General features: G+C 37.4%; 1 protein-coding gene across 1 annotated transcript in view; it reads left to right on the top strand.

Moving 5' to 3' along the window:
- The window catches only part of LOC143247943 (coiled-coil domain-containing protein CG32809-like), a 472,276-nt gene that overhangs the window by 243,039 nt on the left and 209,542 nt on the right, over positions 1–19,695 (top strand). Inside the window, exon 3 of the mRNA XM_076496493.1 lies at positions 4,181–4,720. Coding sequence (XP_076352608.1) covers positions 4,222–4,720 — 499 coding nt within the window. The 5' untranslated portion in view covers positions 4,181–4,221. The remainder of the gene's footprint in view (positions 1–4,180; positions 4,721–19,695) is intronic.

Here is a 19,695-nt window from a genome sequence, read left to right as displayed (position 1 = left end):
AAGCATCAATATTAAAATAAATATATAACAGTAAATCCATCAGAAATAGAATTAAAAACTATATATATGTATATATTCTCAAAGTCAATCTATCATTCAAATATTTATCACGTTTTCCCTTGAATTAACTGCATCTACCACATTTCAAAGCAACCAATGTCAAAGGTTATCCACCTTGTTAGAAGAATAAAGCTGTTTTAGCCAAAAATTACTTCTTCTCTGCCAAAATTAATACTTGTGTCTTCTATTCACAGTTGTCACCGTTAGATATGAAAGACGAATAGATATTATCGCTATCTATTCCCTTAAGAATCTTAAACACCTCAGTCGGACCCTCTCTAATTCTTATCATTCTTCTTCAGGGGTAATTTTCAGGAGTATTAACCATTTTTTGTGTGATAACCTTTCCGTCGGAAGTATCATTCCACATTGAATAATTACTCCGAATGTGGTCTCACACATTACAGCATTACCACTTTACACATGTGTTCAGTATCTTTGAATCAACCTAAAACCCAACTTTCCCTTTTTCAAGCAACGAACACTGCTTGGATTGCTTACGACACGGATGAACCAGAATCCCAAGGTCTTTATATTTCATAACACTGTTAAGATTATTCGCATCAGACTATATTCATAATTGAAATTATGTCCCACATGTATTACTTTACGTTTATTATAACTAAAAGCCATTTGCCGTTTATTCGCCCAACTTTCCAAATAATTCAAATTCCACTGTAAAGCAGTAGTATGCTCCTCACAGCTAGCAACACCCTTTAACATCATCAACAAATTTAAACAACAATCTGTTGACCATTCCTTCATTTATATATTCGATGTAAATCAAGCAAAGCCCTGAGCTGTCTCACTTGTAACATGTAAACCAGTTTGTCTGAACTCCATTTATGACAACCCTCTGTTTTCTACCATCTAGCCAGTTTTCTGTCCAGTGATCCAGTATATCATCTACATCTTTAGCGATATCTTTCTCAATTTGCTTTTTTGTTGTAAGTTAAGAAATGTCATTTTAGTGTTTGTTCGTTCTTTAGGACGATGCTATGAAATGGACACTGCACTGTTCTCGCTGCGGAGATCGGAGCCCAAATTTTAACTATTTCACATTCAAAAATGAATCTGTAGAAGTTCTAGGGTTCATGTCGAATATATAACCCTGACCGTTTACATTCTGTAGTTTATTAATTATATTCCCAATAGATCTGAATTATCTATTTAATTATGTACCAGATAGTTCTATTTACCCTCTGTATTTAATATGCGTGTGTGTGTTTATCGTATAGCAAAGCCACAAAGGGCTATCTGCGCAGCTCACTGAGGGGAATTGAACCCCTGATTTTAGCGTTGCAAATCCGGATACATACCGCTGTACTAGCGGGGGCATATTTAATATGCACCATTTGGCTCTGACTCTTTACTTTCTGTATTTCATTATGCACCATTTGGCCCTCACTCTTTACCCTCTGTAATTAATTATGTGCCAGGTGGCCCAGACTATTTACCCTCTGTATTTAATTATGTACCATTTGGCACTGACTCTTTACCCTCTGTATTTAATTATGTTCCAGGTGGCCCTGACCTTTTACCCTCTGTATTTAATTATGTGCCAGGTGGCCCTGACTCTTTACCCTCTGTATTTAATTATGTACCAGGTGGCCCTGACTATTTACCCTCTGTATTTAATTATGTACCAGGTGGCCCTGACTATTTACCCTCTGTATTTGATTATGTACCAGGTGGCCCTGACTATTTACCCTCTGTATTTAATTATGTACCATGTGGCCCTGACTATTTACACTTTGTATTTAATTATGCACCCGTTAGTTCTGACTGTGTATACCCCACAATCATGCACCCTATACCTTTGACTGGAAATACTAAATACACTTGTGATCATATCCGTGGTAATTCAGAACTATGCGCCAAAATGTTCTGACTATACGTTTTTACTGTAAACATTACATTTTAATTAAATACACGACAGTTCTGGCTATATCCGTAATAATTCTGGTTGTATATATTATGTATATGATACTTATGGGGTTTTGAATCCTTAAAATTCATCATGATATATTTTAAATCATCTCGATGAAAAGATAAATTTATTATCATTATTAAACACTTTGTCTAGTGTACACTACTGTACAATTATATTTGTCGGATTGCCAGGTATTAATGAAACATCTCAACTGATTTAATATGAGTTTCAAAGACATTAAATGTTCCATATGCATATATCACATACGTATAACCACTATGTGAAGCTTTACTAGGTTGCTTTGTTTTGCTGACTCGATCTCTGCCAATGAGCCTTGAACAGGCGAACCTGAATTCCACAGCAGAGGGTGTGTCAAATCAGAGAATGCATTAAGCCTTTACGTCGCTGATTTGTTTCCAGTTTGACTTCGATTAAAATAAAATAAACCTTTGATATCATTATTAAACAGTTATATATATGTTTGGTTACAGACAATAAAACCGACAGTGTATGCTTAATTAATAACACTATATCTGACGAAATAACTGATGGCTCTCTGTGCGTGTATTGTGTATTTAGTTAAAGATCCCACTAAACACACAATATTTCTGGCTACATGTATAATTTTGACTGTATTCCAAATTTTCGGATTTACAACGCTAAAATCAGGGGTTCGATTCCCCTCGATGCACACAGCAGATAGCCCGATGTGGTTTTGCTATAAAAAAAACTCACACGTATCCTGAACATTTCTGCCTAAATACACACTGACTTTACGTTCGTGTAAAGATATGATGGCACATTCTTCCACCAGGTGGCAAGGGTTATGTTAATGAAGCTCATAGTGGAAACATAAAATAAATATTACAAGGTTCTTTTTGTAACCATCTAATTTTTGCATGACTAGCATTCTTAAAATGTAATTTTTTTCTTTTGCAACATTTTGTGCATGATAGAATTACTTTGAAAATCTGAAATATTCTTCGCTATTTATATTATATGTAGTAGCTTTCCTTTAAAGGTCTTTTCTAACAATCCTTATAGCACATACATTGATACATCGCTGTTTGTGCATTCTCCAATAAAAAACAAAAACACTGTTAGTACCTACGGAACCGCGAAAGATGTTAGTGATGGTATTTATGATAATGCTCTACCATGGTAGGGTAAATCATACACTCACAGCTGTGGTTGTTGTAACAGCTGGATAACACCTGAAAGGGAATACATCAGTACGCTGATATTCCCTGCTTCGAGAGTATAGTGACTTCAGTGAGCAATTTCGACTTGATCACAGCTACCTCGCATTTTGATCCATTTGTTTAGTAGTGCACATAACAGACATTGAATGGATGAAGAGTATATATAATATACGCCGTTAACATGAATAACACTGTTGAAGTCTTAACTAACAGTGAACACTACAGGGAGGAAACTTATTACAATTCCGTGTAAGCAAAAGGTATGGAACGATCGTTAAGCACTCTTTCTCAGTTTTTATACCAATAATTTATTGTGTGTAGTGTTGTTTTAAAAAATTTGTTTAATATTTTGCTATTTCAAGTAACAGGCAAAATTAAGATATTTATTTTTATTTTGGCAAAATATTTCTTAGTTTAAAGATTTAATCTGTTCGTTTTCGTAACAGCTGGATTTGTTCCAATGTCCAAGTGTCTGTCAAGAGAGAAATAGAAACAAATATTAGACTGCAGTCTTAGATACTATATTCGCAAGTTAAATTTTTTTGTCACAATTGCTACTGTGTTAGGCCAGTTTTATTACAATATTGTAGATTTTAACATTATTTTTCCACTGAATTATGGGTAGGACCCTTTGAGGAGACTAAATGTTAAATGTAGTAACAATTATATACCCAAATTAGGTCTATAACAAATAAGACTTTTTACTGTTTTTCAGCAAAACAAACAGAGAAATAAACCACGAATTTTTTTTAAAGTCACAAGGCTAGCTGTAGAAATAAATAATTGTAATCTAATAAAGTATTTGTATATATATATCTCTCGATATATATATAAATTTATATCCATACAGTCTAAGAACTGTACCACTTTACTCGAAATGAATGATTTCAGATAAAACAATACACCTAGATATAAAGTCTGAAAAATGAACCGTATGAGTTGTTTAAAATAACATTAAACTTGACTGCGTTTGTCTGTTTTCCAGAAAAGTATTCTATCGTGTCAGGACAAACATTAGTGAGAGAAATGCCGTTTAGTATTAAGAGGTTTGTCGTACACCGAACTTCCAGCAGTCCATCTGGATCTCGACCTGACCAAGACAAGAAAACAGCTCACTCAGAAGTTCAAGGTCGCTCAGCGCCACCTGGTGGTGGAAAAGAGATTAAAAAATCCGTTTCGCAGGTGGAGTATAAAGCTAAACCTAATGAAGGTTTTCAGTCTAGTCATTCACTAGATTCGCCGGTAATAAACAGATACACCAAACAACAGCATTTACCCCATGGGGACGATGTGGGTAACAACAGTCGTGGAAATATTTCTTCTGACGCCCTTCAACGTGCTCAGCAGGAATGTCAAAACAGATCAAATTTTGAAGAAGGCCCCGCGCTTCCCCCTAGGTGGCGCTCACCGAGACGTACGAGGAATATCTCTGACTCGAGAGTAGATTATTTCCAGGAGCAACCAGCAGTCGATACTGAAGAGAGAAAGTCCATCATGAAACGTGATGCTGTTACCCGTTATTTGGGTGAGTTAAAATGCGCAATGATTTTCTCCAACATATTTCAAACTAAGAAAGCACATAGATATTATTTTTTATTTTATTATATTTATATTATCTTAGTAATGTTAAACAATAAAGGTAAAATACAGTAACTAAAAAATAAAACAACCATAAAATAATTGCGTAACTGCAGCCGTGTTTAAACATTCATAACAGTTTTAATTACACTCGAGTACAGCATACTCCTTCTATGAACCTGACTGTGAAAAGTCGAAGTCTGCTTCAGGTACTTAATAATCGAAACATTAAAAACTGATGAGTTAACATATTAAAATGGGTTGAATATGTAATAATATATGACTACTTATAACCTAAATTATAGAGTTAAAATCTAACGAAAATAATTCCTTAGCTTTCAAGTTAGTTTGTGTGATTGTGAGATCATCTAGGATAAATTATCATTTAAGTTTAGAAAAGGCCCAGAATGGCCAGGTGGTTAAGGTCTGAAGGTTGTGGGTTCAAATCCCAGTCACACCAAACATGCTCGTCCTTTCAGCCGTGGGGGCATTATAAAGTGACGGTCAATCTCACTATTTGTTGGTAAAAGAGTAGCCCAAGAGTTGGCGATGGGTGGTGATGACTAGCTGCCTTCCCTCTGGTCTTTCTGTGCTAAATTATGGATGGTTAGCGCAGATAGCCTTCGTGTAGTTTTGCGCGAAATTCAAGAACACACAAAAAAACAACTTTCTAAAATCCATAACTATGCTGTTACTTCAACGTGCATTGAAGAAACCAAGTTTCTGTAGCGCAACTCTGGTCTAATTGATGTTGTCTTTATTTCATTTACAATAATTCAAAAAAGATAAAGTTTAAGGACAAAAAATACGCCTTGTTAATATTGTGTATTAGGACTGAAAAAGTTAATTTCAACGTGAAGGAATAGCAAACTTGAATTATTATCACCGCCAGAGAGCGGGGTACTGTTTTCACACGTACGTTGTGTGTGTGTGTGTGAACAGTATAACTTGAAAATGTTTAATTTGATTTTGATTAACTTTGGTACAAAAGCTGTGTCCTTCGGGGGCAAATCAGTTATGTTTAGTGATTGTGGCACAACGGTCAAATTCCATTCCAAGTCAGCTGTTTTTCGTAAAATAGTAGAAAATTGTGATTTTGGAAAATATTAAAACTTCGAGAACAAACTGGGGTAGGAAGAAAATCTGGACACACACTCCGACATTTCTGTGGATGAGTATATATTTTAGGGTTTGTTTGTTTTATTTTCCCAAGAGGATGAAAACATCGTGGGGCAAGGGCCATTTCGGTTATATTAGGCCCGGCATGGCCAGGTGGTCAGGGCGCTTGACTCGTAATCTGAGGATCACGGGTTCAAAAGGACAGAAAAAAAACGTAGGTTTCGATAATTCTAATATTTAACTATACACTTTTCTTAAACAGTTTTAGACACCTTGTGTTGGTATCTTAGCGTTCTTTTAACGTTGTTAGATGTTGTTAAAAACAAAGATACACAGCATTAGTCTCTGTGGCCATCATAAGTATCGAAATCCCGTTTCTAGCGTCATATGCTTTCACGGCTTACCACCGAGTTATTGTGGACAGAAGTTATGCCGACCCTTTTAAATTTCAAATTATGTAGAACGGATAGTGATATGTTACTAAACTTAAGCTCAAATGTATCTTTAATTAGTTTCTGAGTGGAACACTTTGTCCATTTTTAAGAGGATGTTACTGTGAATAAGTTAAATATCATTGTACAAAAATATAACAATAAGATACAGCATAATATCACCAAGTACAATAAGTTATACTGTTTGTTTGTTTGTTTTTAATTTCGCACAAAGCTACTCGAGGACTATCTACGCTAGCCGTTCCTAATTTAGCAGTGTAAGACTAGAGGGAAAGCAGCTAGTCATCCCCACTCACCGCCAACTCTTGGGCTACTCTTTTACCAACGAGTAGAGTGATTGACCGTCACATTATAATGCCCCAACGGCTGGGAGGGCGAACATGTTTGGCGCGACGGGGATGCGAACCCGCGACCCTCAGATTACGAGTCGCACGCCTTAATACGCTTGGCCATGCCGGGCCTATATGTTATACTATAACATCACCGACCACAATAAGTTATACTATAACATCCCCGACCACAGTAAGTTATACTATAACATCACCGACCACAGTAAGTTATACTATAACATCACCGACCACAGTAAGTTACATTATAACATCCCCGACCACAGTAAGTTATACTATATAAGTTATACTATAACATCACCGACGAACATCACCGACCACAGTTTATACATATAACTATAACATCACCGACCACAGTAAGTTAGTATAACATCACCGACCACAGTAAGTTACACTATAACATCACCGACCATAACATCCCCGACCACAATAAGTTACAGTTATGCTATAACATCACCGACCACAGTAAGTTACACTATAACATCACCGACCACAATAAGTTATACTATAACATCACCGACCACAATAAGTTATACTATAACATCACCGACCACAATAAGTTATCATAACATCACCGACCATACTATAACATCACCGACCACAGTAAGTTACACTATAACATCACCGACCACAATAAGTTATACTATAACATCACCGACTATAACATCACCGACCACAATAAGTTATACTATAACATCCCCGACCACAGTAAGTTATACTATAACATCACCGACCACAGTAAGTTATACTATAACATCACCGACCACAATAAGTTATACTATAACATCACCGACCACAATTATACTATAACATCACCGACCACAATAAGTTATACTATAACATCACCGACCACAGTAAGTTACACTATAACATCACCGACCACAGTAAGTTACATTATAACATCACCGACCACAATAAGTTACTATAACACACTATAACATCACCGACCACGGTAAGTTATATAACATCACCGACCACAGTATAACATCATCCGACCACAGTAAGTTACACTATAACATCACCGACCACAGTAAGTTACATTATAACATCCCCGACCACAGTAAGTTATACTATAACATCCCCGACCACAGTAAGTTATACTATAACATCACCGACCACAGTAAGTTATACTATAACATCACCGACCACAGTAAGTTATACTATAACATCACCGACCACAATAAGTTATACTATAACATCACCGACCACAGTAAGTTATACTATAACATCACATCACCGACCACAATAAGTTATACTATAACATCCCCGACCACAATAAGTTATACTATAACATCACCGACCACAGTAAGTTACACTATAACATCACCGACCACAGTAAGTTACACTATAACATCACCGACCACAGTAAGTTACACTATAACACAGTAAGTTACATTATAACATCACCGACCACAATAGGTTATACTATAACATCACCGACCACAGTAAGTTATACATCACCGACCACAGTAAGTTAGACTACATCACTATAACCCCGACCACAGTAAGTTATACTAAGTTAACTATAACATCATCATCATCCGACCACAGTAATAACATCACCGACCACAATAAGTTAGACTATAACATCACCGTTATACTATAACTATAACATCACCGACCACAGTAAGTTACACTATAACATCACCGACCACAGTTAGACTATAACATCACCGTCCTATACACTATAACATCACCGACCACAGTAAGTTACACTATAACATCACCGTTTATACTATAACATCACCGACCACAATAAGTTATACTATAACATCACCGACCACAATAAGTTATACTATAACAATAAGTTATACTATAACATCACAGACCACAATAGGTTATACTATAACATCACCGACCACAATAAGTTATGCTATAACAGCACCGACCACAGTAAGTTACACTATAACATCACCGACCACAATAAGTTATACTATAACATCACCGACCACAATAAGTTATACTATAACATCACCGACCACAGTAAGTTATACTATAACATCACCGACCACAGTAAGTTATACTATAACATCACCGACCACAATAAGTTATGCTATAACATCACCGACCACAATAAGTTATACTATAACATCACCGACCACAGTAAGTTATACTATAACATCACCGACCACAATAAGTTATACTATAACATCACCGACCACCACAGTAAGTTATACTATAACATCACCGACCACAATAAGTTATACTATAACATCACCGACCACAATAAGTTACACTATAACATCACCGACCACAGTAAGTTAACTATAACATCACCGACCACAGTAAGTTATACTATAACATCACCGACCACAGTAAGTTACTATAACATCACCGACACTATAACATCACCGACCACAATAAGTTATACTATAACATCACCGACCACAGTAAGTTATACTATAACATCACCGACCACAGTAAGTTACACTATAACATCACCGACCACAGTAAGTTACACTATAACATCACCGACCACAATAAGTTATACTATAACATCACCGACCACAATAAGTTATACTATAACATCACCGACCACAATAAGTTATACTATAACATCACCGACCACAATAAGTTACACTATAACATCACCGACCACAGTAAGTTACACTATAACATCACCGACCACAATAAGTTATACTATAACATCACCGACCACAGTAAGTTATACTATAACATCACCGACCAGAATAAGTTATACTATAACATCACCGACCACAATAAGTTATACTATAACATCACCGACCACAGTAAGTTACACTATAACATCACCGACCACAATAAGTTATACTATAACATCACCGGCCACAGTAAGTTATACTATAACATCACCGACCACAATAAGTTATACTATAACATCACCGACCACAATAAGTTACACTATAGCATCACCGACCACAATAAGTTATACTATAACATCACCGTCCACAATAAGTTATACTATAACATCACCGACCACAGTAAGTTACACTATAACATCACCGACCACAGTAAGTTATACTATAACATCACCGACCACAGTAAGTTGGACTATAACATCACCGTCCACAGTAAGTTACACTATAACATCACCGACCACAGGTAAGTTATACTATAACATCACCGACCACAGTAAGTTAGACTATAACATCACCGTCCACAGTAAGTTACACTATAACATCACCGACCACAGTAAGTTACACTATAACATCACCGACCACAATAAGTTAGACTATAACATCACCGTCCACAGTAAGTTACACTATAACATCACCGACCACAGTAAGTTACACTATAACATCACCGACCACAATAAGTTGGGACTATAACATCACCGTCCACAGTAAGTTACACTATAACATCACCGACCACAGTAAGTTACACTATAACATCACCGACCACAGTAAGTTAGACTATAACGTCACCGTCCACAGTAAGTTACACTATAACATCACCGACCACAGTAAGTTACACTATAACATCACCGACCACAGTAAGTTACACTATAACATCACCGACCACAGTAAGTTACACTATAACATCACCGACCACAGTAAGTTACACTATAACATCACCGACCACAGTAAGATACACTATAACATCACCGACCACAGTAAGTTACACTATAACATCACCGACCACAGTAAGTTACACTATAACATCACCGTCCACAGTAAGTTACACTATAACATCACCGACCACAGTAAGTTATGCTATAACATCACCGACCACAAGTTAGACTATAACATCACCGTCCACAGTAAGGTTACACTATAACATCACCGACCACAGTAAGTTACACTATAACATCACCGACCACAATAAGTTAGACTATAACATCACCGTCCACAGTAAGTTACACTATAACATCACCGACCACAGTAAGTTACACTATAACATCACCGACCACAATAAGTTAGACTATAACATCACCGTCCACAGTAAGTTACACTATAACATCACCGACCACAGTAAGTTACACTATAACATCACCGACCACAGTAAGTTAGACTATAACGTCACCGTCCACAGTAAGTTACACTATAACATCACCGACCACAGTAAGTTACACTATAACATCACCGACCACAGTAAGTTACACTATAACATCACCGACCACAGTAAGTTACACTATAACATCACCGACCACAGTAAGTTACACTATAGCATCACCGACCACGGTAAGTTACACTATAACATCACCGACCACAGAGTTACATTTATAACATCACCGACCACAATAAGTTATACTATAACATCACCGACCACAGTAAGTTATACTATAACATCACCGACCACAGTAAGTTAGACTATAACATCACCGACCACAGTAAGTTACACTACAACATCACCGACCACAATAAGTTAGACTATAACATCACCGTCCACAGTAAATTACACTATAACATCACCGTCCACAGTAAATTACACTATAACATCACCGACCACAGTAAGTTACACTATAACATCACCGACCACAGTAAGTTAGACTATAACATCACCGTCCACAGTAAGTTACACTATAACATCACCGACCACGGTAAGTTACACTATAACATCACCGACCACGGTAAGTTACACTATAACATCACCGACCACAATGGGGTTATACTATAACATCACCGACCACGGTAAGTTTCACTATAACATCACCGACCACAATAGGTTATACTATAACATCACCGACCACAATAAGTTATACTATAGCATCACCGACCACAGTAAGTTACACTATAACATCACCGACCACGGTAAGTTATGCTATAACATCACCGACCACAGTAAGTTATGCTATAACATCACCGACCACGGTAAGTTACACTATAACATCACCGACCACAATAAGTTATACTATAACATCACCGGCCACAGTAAGTTATGCTATAACATCACCGACCACAATAGGTTATACTATAACATCACCGACCACAATAAGTTACACTATAACATCACCGACCACAATAAGTTATACTATAACATCACCGTCCACAATAAGTTACACTATAACATCACCGACCACAGTAAGATACACTATAACATCACCGACCACAGTAAGTTATACTATAACATCACCGACCACAGTAAGTTAGACTATAACATCACCGTCCACAGTAAGTTACACTATAACATCACCGACCACAGTAAGTTATACTATAACATCACCGACCACAGTAAGTTAGACTATAACATCACCGTCCACAGTAAGTTACACTATAACATCACCGACCACAGTAAGTTACACTATAACATCACCGACCACAATAAGTTAGACTATAACATCACCGTCCACAGTAAGTTACACTATAACATCACCGACCACAGTAAGTTACACTATAACATCACCGACCACAATAAGTTAGACTGTAACATCACCGTCCACAGTAAGTTACACTATAACATCACCGACCACAGTAAGTTACACTATAACATCACCGACCACAGTAAGTTAGACTATAACGTCACCGTCCACAGTAAGTTACACTATAACATCACCGACCACGGTAAGTTACACTATAACATCACCGACCACAGTAAGTTACACTATAACATCACCGACCACAGTAAGTTACACTATAACATCACCGACCACAGTAAGTTACACTATAACATCACCGACCACAGTAAGATACACTATAACATCACCGACCACAGTAAGTTACACTATAACATCACCGACCACAGTAAGTTACATTATAACATCACCGTCCACAGTAAGTTACACTATAACATCACCGACCACAGTAAGTTATACTATAACATCACCGACCACAGTAAGTTAGACTATAACATCACCGTCCACAGTAAGTTACACTATAACATCACCGACCACAGTAAGTTACACTATAACATCACCGACCACAATAAGTTAGACTATAACATCACCGTCCACAGTAAGTTACACTATAACATCACCGACCACAGTAAGTTACACTATAACATCACCGACCACAATAAGTTAGACTGTAACATCACCGTCCACAGTAAGTTACACTATAACATCACCGACCACAGTAAGTTACACTATAACATCACCGACCACAGTAAGTTAGACTATAACGTCACCGTCCACAGTAAGTTACACTATAACATCACCGACCACAGTAAGTTACACTATAACATCACCGACCACGGTAAGTTACACTATAACATCACCGACCACAGTAAGTTACACTATAACATCACCGACCACAGTAAGTTACACTATAACATCACCGACCACAGTAAGTTACACTATAACATCACCGACCACAGTAAGTTACATTATAACATCACCGACCACAATAAGTTATACTATAACATCACCGACCACAGTAAGTTATACTATAACATCACCGACCACAGTAAGTTAGACTATAACATCACCGACCACAGTAAGTTACACTACAACATCACCGACCACAATAAGTTAGACTATAACATCACCGTCCACAGTAAATTACACTATAACATCACCGTCCACAGTAAATTACACTATAACATCACCGACCACAGTAAGTTACACTATAACATCACCGACCACAGTAAGTTAGACTATAACATCACCGTCCACAGTAAGTTACACTATAACATCACCGACCACAGTAAGTTACACTATAACATCACCGACCACAGTAAGTTACACTATAACATCACCGACCACAATAAGTTATACTATAACATCACCGACCACAGTAAGTTTCACTATAACATCACCGACCACAATAAGTTATACTATAACATCACCGACCACAATAAGTTATACTATAACATCACCGACCACAGTAAGTTACACTATAACATCACCGACCACAGTAAGTTATACTATAACATCACCGACCACAGTAAGTTATACTATAACATCACCGACCACAGTAAGTTACACTATAACATCACCGACCACAATAAGTTATACTATAACATCACCGACCACAATAAGTTATACTATAACATCACCGACCACAATAAATTATACTATAACATCACCGACCACAATAAGTTATACTATAACATCACCGACCACAATAAGTTATACTATAACATCACCGACCACAATAAGTTATACTATAACATCACCGACCATAATAAGTTATACTATAACATCACCGACCACAGTAAGTTACACTATAACATCACCGACCACAATAAGTTATACTATAACATCACCGACCACAATAAGTTATACTATAACATCACCGACCACAATAAGTTATACTATAACATCACCGACCACAGTAAGTTACACTATAACATCACCGACCACAATAAGTTATACTATAACATCACCGACCACAGTAAGTTACACTATAACATCACCGACCACAGTAAGTTACACTATAACATCACCGACCACAGTAAGTTACACTATAACATCACCGACCACAGTAAGTTACATTATAACATCACCGACCACAATAAGTTATACTATAACATCACCGACCACAGTAAGTTATACTATAACATCACCGACCACAGTAAGTTAGACTATAACATCACCGTCCACAGTAAGTTACACTATAACATCACCGACCACAGTAAGTTACACTACAACATCACCGACCACAGTAAGTTAGACTATAACATCACCGTCCACAGTAAGTTACACTATAACATCACCGACCACAGTAAGTTACACTATAACATCACCGACCACAATAAGTTAGACTATAACATCACCGTCCACAGTAAATTACACTATAACATCACCGACCACAGTAAGTTACACTATAACATCACCGACCACAGTAAGTTAGACTATAACATCACCGTCCACAGTAAATTACACTATAACATCACCGACCACAGTAAGTTACACTATAACATCACCGACCACAGTAAGTTAGACTATAACATCACCGTCCACAGTAAGTTACACTATAACATCACCGACCACAGTAAGTTACACTATAACATCACCGACCACAGTAAGTTACACTATAACATCACCGACCACAGTAAGTTACACTATAACATCACCGACCACAATAAGTTATACTATAACATCACCGACCACAATAAGTTATACTATAACATCACCGACCACAATAAGTTATACTATAACATCACCGACCACAATAAGTTATACTATAACATCACCGACCACAGTAAGTTATACTATAACATCACCGACCACAGTAAGTTACACTATAACATCACCGACCACAGTAAGTTACACTATAACATCACCGACCACAATAAGTTATACTATAACATCACCGACCACAGTAAGTTATACTATAACATCACCGACCACAATAAGTTATACTATAACATCACCGACCACAATAAGTTACACTATAACATCACCGACCACAATAAGTTACACTATAACATCACCGTCCACAATAAGTTACACTATAACATCACCGACCACAGTAAGATACACTATAACATCACCGACCACAGTAAGTTATACTATAACATCACCGACCACAGTAAGTTAGACTATAACATCACCGTCCACAGTAAGTTACACTATAACATCACCGACCACAGTAAGTTATACTATAACATCACCGACCACAGTAAGTTAGACTATAACATCACCGTCCACAGTAAGTTACACTATAACATCACCGACCACAGTAAGTTACACTATAACATCACCGACCACAGTAAGTTAGACTATAACATCACCGTCCACAGTAAGTTACACTATAACATCACCGACCACAGTAAGTTAAGCACTATAACATCACCGACCACAATAAGTTACACTATAACATCACCGACCACAATAAGTTAGACTATAACATCACCGACCACAGTAAGTTACACTATAACATCACCGACCACAGTAAGTTACACTATAACATCACCGACCACAGTAAGTTAGACTATAACATCACCGTCCACAGTAAGTTACACTATAACATCACCGACCACAGTAAGTTACACTATAACATCACCGACCACAGTAAGTTACACTATAACATCACCGACCACAGTAAGTTACACTATAACATCACCGACCACAGTAAGTTACACTATAACATCACCGACCACAATAAGTTATACTATAACATCACCGACCACAGTAAGTTACACTATAACATCACCGACCACAATAAGTTAGACTATAACATCACCGACCACAGTAAGTTACACTATAACATCACCGACCACAGTAAGTTACACTATAACATCACCGACCACAATAAGTTAGACTATAACATCACCGTCCACGGTAAGTTACACTATAACATCACCGACCACAGTAAGTTACACTATAACATCACCGACCACAGTAAGTTACACTATAACATCACCGACCACAATAAGTTAGACTATAACATCACCGACCACAGTAAGTTACACTATAACATCACCGACCACAGTAAGTTACACTATAACATCACCGTCCACAATAAGTTACACTATAACATCACCGACCACAGTAAGTTACACTATAACATCACCGACCACAGTAAGTTATACTATAACATCACCGACCACAGTAAGTTAGACTATAACATCACCGACCACAGTAAGTTACACTATAACATCACCGACCACAGTAAGTTACACTATAACATCACCGACCACAATAAGTTAGACTATAACATCACCGTCCACAGTAAGTTACACTATAACATCACCGACCACAGTAAGTTACACTATAACATCACCGACCACAATAAGTTAGACTATAACATCACCGACCACAGTAAGTTACACTATAACATCACCGACCACAGTAAGTTACACTATAACATCACCGACCACAGTAAGTTAGACTATAACGTCACCGTCCACAGTAAGTTACACTATAACATCACCGACCACAGTAAGTTACACTATAACATCACCGACCACAATAAGTTATACTATAACATCACCGACCACAGTAAGTTATACTATAACATCCCCGACCACAGTAAGTTATACTATAACATCCCCGACCACAGTAAGTTACACTATAACTTCACCGACCACAGTAAGTTATACTATAACATCACCGACCACAATAAGTTATACTATAACATCACCGTCCACAATAAGTTACACTATAACATCACCGTCCACAATAAGTTACACTATAACATCACCGACCACAATAAGTTATACTCCAAGTTTTTCACGTGAAGAGTAAAGATATATTTGTTGTATTTGCATAACCCAAAGGAACCTAGGAATAAACATTTCCATACGTTTCCTTTCAACATTTATATATACTGTATCTAGTGTTTGTTCTTCTCTACCACGAGCTCTCGCTAAGTCAGCAGTGTTGGGAACAGTGAGCTCTCGATGGTTCTGATATCACATGCATAGTATCACGTTGAACGGAACTCTGGAAAATATGCAATTTCTTCCCCCACACGAGTGTTTTTTTTTTTTTCTCCACAGTTCATACTCTAGTTTCAGATAAGCTGTAAATTTTAACTGAAATTGTTATGATGTCTACTGATTAAAATTCATCACACTTGGCGAACTTTTAAATATTTTGAAAGTTATTTTGTTGTTTAGGAAAGTAAATTTACCGCTCCGAGAATCTCCCGATCTCTCAGCGATAAGCTATGGATTATAACATTGAAGATAGCCCTAAAAAATCAAGTTTACAAGTCACGTTAAATTTTGGTATTTAATTTGGTAATTATTTTATGTGTTATATTAAACACGCGTATGAAAGATGAAAAAAGTCAATATTAAACATAATATATTTTTCGTAAAACTTTGTTTATTGGAATGATTAGGAACCTTAAAAGTTACAACATATGCACACTGCAATGTTTCAAATAGTTTTTATATAAGAGCTCGTGCATCTAATGCGATTCTCACGCTTGCCTATATTTTTATTGATTTCACTGTAGTTGCAATAAGGTAAGGATTTTTTTAAAGATGCAGTGTGATTTCATATTATATTCACTTGTAACTTAGTGCAGTTCCAAAAAAACTCGTGTTTACAATATGCCAGCACAAAGGTAATGTCTTCTCAGTTATTCAGCGGTAGGTTTGGTTTGTCTTGAATTTCGCGCAAAGCTACGCGAGAGCTATCTGCGCTAGCTGTTCCTAATTTAGCAGTGTAAGACTAGAGGGAAGGCAGCGAGTCGTCACCGCCCACCGCCAACTCTTGGGCTACTCCTTTACCAACGAATAGTGGGATTGACCGTCATATTATAATGCCCACACGGCTGAAAAGGCGAGCATGATTGGTGCGAAGAGGATTCGAACCCTCGACCCTCATATTACGAGCCGTGTGCCTTAAACAGCTGGCCATGCCAGACTCTCAGTAGTAGGTCTGAAGTCTTATAGCATTAAAAATCCGAGTTTCGATACCTTTGTGGGCACATTGTGTAGCTTTGAGCTAAAGAATAAACAAAACAGAACAAATATGATGCGCCTTTGTTTTGCAAACAGGTGGACTCGTTTATAACTTCTTTTCTTCAGGAACTTAGCATCAGGCACGTTGTTGCCAAGTTATGGTTATTAAATTTACTCCTGTTTATTTCTAAGAAATAAAAATATGTCTTTCTGAGCCCGTTAAATATCTTTATTCTTCACATAAAGATCCTGGAGTACACTCCAACTGGTCAGAATGTGGATCAGACGTCGTTAATTTACAGATTTAGTAGCAACAGTTTCACAGAGCTGTGTAACACAAAGGTTCTGTACGTGCATCATAATGTAACAACAAGCTGTTCTTACATCCAAGTCTGGTAACAAGACGGGTACCAATTTTATGTAGCAATAGTTCACAGCCATGTGTAACAGTTACGTTGTGTACTAAATAGTGTGTATGTTTTCTTATAGCAGAGCCTCATCGGGCTATCTGCTGTGTCCACCGAGGGTAATCAAACCTCTGATTTTAGTGTTGTAAATCCGAATACTTATCGCTGTCCCAGCTGGGGACATTTTTTAATTAAAAACAGAAATGAGGTTAGATTCCTCGCAGTGGACACAGAAAATAGCCCAATGTGACTTTTCTCTGAAATACCTAGTCCTGACTGATCCTTATCTATAGGTTTTCATTGTAGGGCCGATGAGAGTGTGTGGGGGCAGAGGGTTGCCTCTCTGTGGACTGTGTCAGTCGAGGGGCCCAAGCCCGAGATCTTTTTTTTTTTTTTCAAATCCCATTTAATCCTAATTTTTAACAATGAAGGGAACTCGGCAAGGTTATTTGTCTCTGGGCCCTTGCTGGCTCTCAAGGCCCCTGTTTTAGTGAAAAGAAACGTAACAGCATCTGGACTGCGTCACTTGCGACCCAAGTGGCTGCCGACGAGACCTTTCGGCTATTGTCAGAGCTCGTTTTGTATGAAAGTCTTGGTCAAAACACTGTATCAGTTATTAAAGTTACATCATTTATTGAGGTATTTAATATTTCTGTGGGAAATATTATCTGTTACATTTATATGTACTTGGACAAGTTCTGTATTTTATAGCCTGTGGGTAGTGGAGAAAACCCCATTTTATAAACATGCAGTATAATAAATATGGTACACAGTAAAAGTAAATAAATCACGTGTCACAGACCAGGTGGAGGAAAGTGAATATCAAAAGACTCCGAATATTCAAAAATATTATTTATATACCTACTATACTTTGTTCTTCAGTCACTGTTGGAGATGCTCGTACATTTTTATTTTAAAAAATCTTGACCCGACATAGCCAGGGCGCTTGACTTGCAGTTTGAGGGTTGTGGATTTGAACCCCCGTCCCATCAAACATGCTCGCCCTTTCAGCCGTAGGGATGTTATAATGTAATGGCCAATCCCACTATTCGTTGGTAAAAGAGTAGCTCAAGAGTTGGCGGTTGGTGGTAATGACTAGATGCTTTCCCTCTGGTCTTACACTGCTAAATTAGGGACGGCCAATACAGATAGCCCTAGTGTAGCTTTGCGCAAAGTTCAAAAGAAACGAATAAACCGTGTTGGTTTTGGCGTCCCATCAAACATGCTCACACTTTCAGTCGTGGGGTCGTTATAAAGTGATGGTCAATCACACTATTCATTGGTAAAAGAGTAGCTCAAGAGTTGACTATTTTCCCTATAGTATATAACCGTTAAATTAGTGACGACTATCGTAAATAGTCCTCATATAGCTTTGCGAGA

The sequence above is a fragment of the Tachypleus tridentatus genome, chromosome 3, assembly GCF_004210375.1.
Source record: "Tachypleus tridentatus isolate NWPU-2018 chromosome 3, ASM421037v1, whole genome shotgun sequence".
NCBI classification, from domain to species: Eukaryota; Metazoa; Arthropoda; class Merostomata; order Xiphosura; family Limulidae; genus Tachypleus; species Tachypleus tridentatus.
Note: the sequence above shows the minus strand (reverse complement) of the source record. Positions and strands in the feature narration are given on the sequence as shown.